At 33.6% G+C, this 6,972-nt stretch overlaps 1 protein-coding gene across 1 annotated transcript; it reads left to right on the top strand.

Moving 5' to 3' along the window:
• Positions 1-924: 924 nt before the first annotated feature.
• On the top strand, positions 925-2,058 carry LOC112012935 (NDR1/HIN1-like protein 6). Its single transcript, XM_024045304.2, is given in 2 exon segments — positions 925-1,134; positions 1,137-2,058. Coding segments are annotated over 2 exon segments (771 nt in total). The 5' UTR covers positions 925-1,073; the 3' UTR covers positions 1,847-2,058.
• Positions 2,059-6,972: the final 4,914 nt, after the last annotated feature.

Genomic DNA, 6,972 nt, shown 5'->3' with positions numbered 1-6,972 from the left:
TGCACAAGAGGTGTTACAGAAAAATAAAGATTTGTTGCATCATGTACTGTCCCAAGATGTGCCTAACGAATGACCTCCCACTCCCAACGATCGCCACCAATGAGGCTGGAGTAAGGCGGGTAAAGACTAAAGAGTTAGAAGCCACTAGTAAAGTGGACAAGCAGTTCCAGCTTCACGAGATGCCACAACAATTAGTCGGGTATTGCAAGGCTTTCCCCTTAATCATGTTACAATTGTAATGTTCTCCTATACTTAAAATTGAGTAATGTCTTCCCTTAACTATTAGCAATAGTTTCTCAAAAAAAAAAAAAAAACTATTAGCAATAAACCCTATAAATAAATAAATAAAACCTGATAGCAATAAACATTTTACCCCATGTAGTTAAAAATCCGTGGCATCTAAAAAAAAAAAACGTGAATGTCACTTTAGTTGGTGGTCTTTTATTTATTTATTTTTGTTAATGTGGGTATCTAATACTCTTGGAACATTTAACAAAAAGTTTTCCCAATACAATTCTTTTGTTTCACACACATTACAAGTAGTTTTTATGTTACGCTACGTAAAATTTCTCTACTTAAGTTCAGGGTTCACTTATAACCTGACCCATTTAATTTTGCTATTTAATCATATTGTAGAGGTTCTTTGAGCCAGATATGAGTTAGCTTGAACCACAAGTTTTGGGTTGAGTTGTTTTCTCTGGGTATTGGTTGATTTAACCCTCTTCAAGGTTAAATCGGCCTAACTATATTTTCCCTTTTTCTCTTTTTTTTTTTTTTTTGTTTTTTTTGGGGGTGGGGGGGGGGGGGGTGCAGAAAGCGGCACACGCTAAAGTTTTCAAGGTCTGAAAGTCAATAAATGGGAACTGCTTTAATCAAATAAACATTATAGCTGAAAGAGACACTGCTATATATATATATAAATCCTATTATTAATACAAGACCCAGAGGAAGCATTTTCATTTCTTCATTCTTCTATATCTCACTGGTGATCGATCACAAATTGTTCTTCACAAGTTTTTCCTATCGATCTATCAACAATATATTAACCTTCTCATCAACCCCTTAATTAACCAATGGCTGATCATCAGAAAATCCATCCGGTAGCCCATGATGTTGAAGCACCGGCAGCACCGACCGCCCATTGGTGCCGCGTGGCGTGTCCAAATCCGACCAAGGTGACCCGGCTGTGGTGGGGCAGGGGCACTACCCTCCCTTTCAACGCACCATCCCTGTGATGCATTCAAAACCACCAAAGAAGAGAAGCTGTTGCTGCAAGTGCCTGTGTTGGACAATAAGTCTGCTATTGCTGCTAGTGATTCTCATTGGTGCTACTGTTGGAATCCTATTCCTTGTGTTCCGGCCAAAGCTTCCCAAGTTCTCTGTGGACAAGTTGGAGATAACCCAATTCAATCTCAACAGTAGCGTTGACACCTTAAATGCCACTTTTGATGTAACAATTACTGCAACAAATCCAAACAAGAAGATTGGGATATACTATGAGGGTGGGAGTCAGATAAGTGGGTGGTACCAAAACACACAACTATGCGAGGGTGCTTTGCCAAAATTCTACCAGGGCCACAGGAACACCACAGTGCTTGAACTGGCCTTGACGGGACAAACTCAGAACGCGAACGCCTTGATCAGCGCCGTGACACAGCAGCGGCAAGAGACAGGCAATATTCCGCTCGGTCTTAAGGTTAATCAGCCGGTGAAGGTTAAGCTTGGGAGCTTGAAGCTCTTCACGGTCAAATTCAGGGTTAGGTGCACACTAATAGTTGATAATCTAGCTGCTAATAATCAAATTACTATAAGTAGTAGTAGCTGTAAGTTCAGGCTTAGGCTGTAAATCTTATACTATGTTAGCATATCTCTTCATTTGATGCTTGATTGTATTTTTTTAATTTTTTTACCTACTGGGTTTTCCCAGTTAGAAGTGGGGGATTAGATTTAGGTTCATAAGTCCTCCAGGCTATTTTTATACACCGCTATATGTCCTTTGTATTCTATTCAGGCATTATACTTCATATTATATGTTGAGCATAGTACTATTCATATGTAGTTTATGGTGCAATCTCTCTCTCTCTCTGCATGTGACATAACTAATGTCTCTTATAATTAAAGATAATAGCATTTAAAAAAAAAAGTATAGCAAGTGTTAGCAGTTACAAAATTTTTTTTTTTTTTTTTTTTTTTNTGAAGTCTAGTATCCAAAATTCTCAAATCAAATGTCCTTTTCAATCATATTTTTAGAAAGTTGTACCTTTTCATACTCAAATCAAATGAACCACATGCCATCTATGGGAACTATTAACAAGATTCCTTTCAAAAAAAAAAGAGTAGAGTAGTTCACTTCCATCCAAAGAGGCCATAAGTGCATGATCTCACCCAAAGCATGCACAAGAGGTGTTACAGAAAAATAAAGATTTGTTGCATCATGTACTGTCCCAAGATGTGCCTAACGAATGACCTCCCACTCCCAACGATCGCCACCAATGAGGCTGGAGTAAGGCGGGTAAAGACTAAAGAGTTAGAAGCCACTAGTAAAGTGGACAAGCAGTTCCAGCTTCACGAGATGCCACAACAATTAGTCGGGTATTGCAAGGCTTTCCCCTTAATCATGTTACAATTGTAATGTTCTCCTATACTTAAAATTGAGTAATGTCTTCCCTTAACTATTAGCAATAGTTTCTCAAAAAAAAAAAAAAAACTATTAGCAATAAACCCTATAAATAAATAAATAAAACCTGATAGCAATAAACATTTTACCCCATGTAGTTAAAAATCCGTGGCATCTAAAAAAAAAAAACGTGAATGTCACTTTAGTTGGTGGTCTTTTATTTATTTATTTTTGTTAATGTGGGTATCTAATACTCTTGGAACATTTAACAAAAAGTTTTCCCAATACAATTCTTTTGTTTCACACACATTACAAGTAGTTTTTATGTTACGCTACGTAAAATTTCTCTACTTAAGTTCAAGGTTCACTTATAACCTGACCCATTTAATTTTGCTATTTAATCATATTGTAGAGGTTCTTTGAGCCAGATATGAGTTAGCTTGAACCACAAGTTTTGGGTTGAGTTGTTTTCTCTGGGTATTGGTTGATTTAACCCTCTTCAAGGTTAAATCGGCCTAACTATATTTTCCCTTTTTCTCTTTTTTTTTTTTTTTTGTTTTTTTTGGGGGGGGGGGGGGGGGGTGTTAAGTAAGGATTTAAAGTGGTCAATCTCATGAGTTGAAGGACATGACAAGTTATAATTATTGGCTTCAAATGAAAGTTTTCTACCCTGATCACTTTCATTGATGTAAAGTGTAAACCCATCACCAAAGGCTCTAACAGAAACAAATGATTTAAACATTTGTTTATTTTTTCTAATTTTCCTAATTAGTAAAAATTTGGATCTCTCACGTTTCACCTAAAACAAAACAAATTTGTATGTAATTTTCTTGTTATTTTTAATATAATTGAATCTTCAACCCTTTTTTCCAAATAAAAAAGAAAAATACCACTGGACTAAAATGTTACTCATATAAGTATAATTTTTTTAGAGAAATACTTAGGATATTATGAATTTTTTACATAAGTGTGTCATTAATCACATAAAAGTAATTCAAACATTAAGATATCAATAATAAACCATAGCTTAGCCTTTACATGAACTCAATTGTATTATTGACCCAACATTACTAAGGTCACATTTTTTTTTTTTTTGGTTGTTGTCGTTGTTTCTTGTGTGTGTGCATAACCAAAAACAAAAGGATAAGTTAAAAAATTTTAAAAAAAAATTAAATTAAATTAAATTAAATATATAAAAAAAAAAAAAAAAAAAAAAAACAACAACAACAACAACAAGATAAGGGGACCAACTGTGATTCCTTTACCCGGATCAATACTTTATATTGTACAATCTTGATACTTGGTTTTATAAGCCGGATAATAAATTTTGTGATAGCATGTGCCTCTAACTCTAACATATAGTATGCTTCACATCTAACTTATGAAACCCACATTCACGTATTGTCTAAAAATACATTATATATAGGAACATAATTTTTTTTTTTTTTTTTAAATCAATGCCTTCATGCCTAGTAGAAAGTTTTGAGTGTTCAAGACTACTCAAACAAATTGGTACTGCTTGTTAAGATAGCCACAATTTTCTTTTTGGCCATTAGATGGATATCATTTAATTCATAATCTTGTGAGAGATGTAGATTTGATTCTTCTACCAATTAGCAAGGAAAAAACAAAAAACCAAATAAATAAATAAAATTGAAGGTAACCTTGTACTTTATATATATATAATATATATATAAATCCTCGTTGGTTCAATGGGAAGCCCTCTGGGATATTGATTATTGAAAGTAAACGTAGTTAATTTGATGACTTTTATAAATATTTAGGATCCGAAAAAGAAACAAGCGAAAGAAAACAAAATAAAATTATAAAATTAGAAGAGAAAATGAAAAGATGGTGATGGCAAGCGTGAGGTCAATGAGGCATTAAATATCACCTGCCTCGGCAAAGTCAAAAGTAGTAGGTATTAGTCATCCACACGCTCCTATTACAATATTTAGAATAAATGCGGTATATGTATATATGGCCAAAAGGTTGAAAAAAAAAATACTACGTATCACTTTCTTGAATCTTGACGTGCAATGGCATAATTGGCTCGACCTTGTCTTGCTTTAATTTCTATAAACACCGCGTATTGCATTCGCTTTTGAGCATCTCCATTGTAATTTGAAATGATATATTCCTCGCTCACGCTGCTGTATAAACGGTCATTTTAAAAGAGGACAAAAGGAATTTGCTTGTAGTAGATGAACAACTTGAGTCCTTGACCTCAACGCCATCTCTTTCATTATTGGAAGTAATAATTAAGAAGTCCACTGTTATTATCATAGATAGATATATATATTATATATTGTTAACTTGCAATTGTGAAACTATTTTGATTTCTTTTTTTGACTTCGAAGGTTCCTCTTTGCGTTTGTAGACTTGGTTCCTTGAGTTTTTCAAAATGTTGTTTGGAAAAAGGTCAGGCTTCTGAAATTTGTTCTCATGTGACAAAATCCACTTTTCTGTATCGAAATTTGTTTTGTTTTGTCCAAATCTCTATATATGTTAGTAATAGTTTGAAAATTGTGACATAACTAATGTCTCTTATAATTAAAGATAATAGCATTTAAAAAAAAAAGTATAGCAAGTGTTAGCAGTTACAAAATTTTTTTTTTTTTTTTTTTTTTTTAGATACAAGATAAAATTTCTACTCTAACTTAATTTAAGTGTATATGTGTATGAAGTTTTCTCTTAAAGACTTAAACCTCGGCCTTTTCCCCCCCAAACTCCACAAGCATTTATACATGTGGAGTGACCACCGCACCAAAAATGCACGGTGATAAACAGATTTTTTCCTTTAATCAGAAAGTTCTCTTTAAATCTGTCATATGACCATTTGAGTAGCTTAAATTACCTAACTTATTTAACATTCCTATGACTTAATAGTTAAATCGCTTAATGAATTATGTGATTAAAAAACATGTAATTAATGGTGTAGCATTACTAGACTCATTAGTGAGCTTTAACACACTTCAAGCTCTTTACAAGAGAAACACAATTGTTTGGCAAAGTTTCAAAAGAGCTTTAAGGCTCCCAAAAAGTGCATTAAGGTAAAGTTCAAATTTGGAGCATTTCCTTTAAAGTTCATGTTAGCATTAAGTCAAAATTTGTCAAGAGCTCTGTAGCTTAATTGATATCTCCAAGTGTTTCTAAAGTCTTGAATTAAACTATAGTTGTATCACTAATTAGATCAACCCTTAGTGAGGATTATTTAAAAATAGTAGGAGAAATTATATGGTAAGTTGTGATTAAAACAAAATAGGGATTTCTTTTTATCGAATTAAAATTTAACCCAAATCCCCCTTCTACATTGTACTATCGAATTAAAATATAATAAAAATCTTCACCCAAATCCTAATGACATAACGCCAAGAGTTTTTGTAACTTAATTGATTGATATTCTCTTGTGTTTTCATGACATTTAGTGTTCATATCCTCCCTCATAGTAAGTTAATAACTATAACATATATATATCCCAATGACATAAAAGTAACCTCCAAAGAAAAAGAAAAAGAAAAAGAAAAATCTAAGCCCTTGAGAAATTTACAACTAGCCTACAATACAACCCACTAGTCTTTGATTGGAAGGAAAGAGAATTCCCAGATTACTACAATCATTCGTCACATTGTTCACACTGACAGAATTAGAAAATTCTATCTGATATCAAAACAAGAAATTCGGATCCTCTACCATAATATGTGGAGATTATTATGTGTGACTACTATGACTTTCACTCCACGAAAGTTAAGGACACTGCGTTCTTAAAGAAGGCACAAAGGATTCAGCTATGTACTCGGCATTATTAAATATTGCAATCTGTTTAACATGTACAACAAACAAACCCCTAAATGGTAGTATTTTCGTTCAAAGGCTATACCGTGGTCCGTTGCGTGTGTAATAACTAATAAACATTGCCCATACCAAAATATATGCTTCCGCTAGATGCTGTAAGAAAGCATCCAGCAAGCCGCGCCATTTTTTTTTTTTTTAATTTAATTTTTCGCTGAGTAGAGCATCAACAAATTGAATTACAAATCTACAGTCGGAGGTGATTGGTACGTGGATAATTAAACTTGTACCGCCCATTTCCCTTTACTTTAACTAAACGCCACCGATCATAGTTTCTTATATTGTACAATTTTATAAAGATACCTACAAGGAGACCTATGTAGTATGGATGCACAAGGCACAGACTTTCAATCCAATTAGAACACAACCTATTTTTAACTATGAATAACACAGAGGAACCAGGCTTAGGCCTAAACAAGTATCAATTCATTTAATTTTTCTTCATAAACTATTCGGCTATTGGCCCACAATTTCTGTAGTACATAGGTTGGGCCTTTAACACA

The sequence above is a fragment of the Quercus suber genome, unplaced genomic scaffold (assembly GCF_002906115.3).
Source record: "Quercus suber isolate HL8 unplaced genomic scaffold, Cork oak 2.0 scaffold_394, whole genome shotgun sequence".
In the NCBI taxonomy this organism is placed as follows: Eukaryota; Viridiplantae; Streptophyta; class Magnoliopsida; order Fagales; family Fagaceae; genus Quercus; species Quercus suber.
Note: the sequence above shows the minus strand (reverse complement) of the source record. Positions and strands in the feature narration are given on the sequence as shown.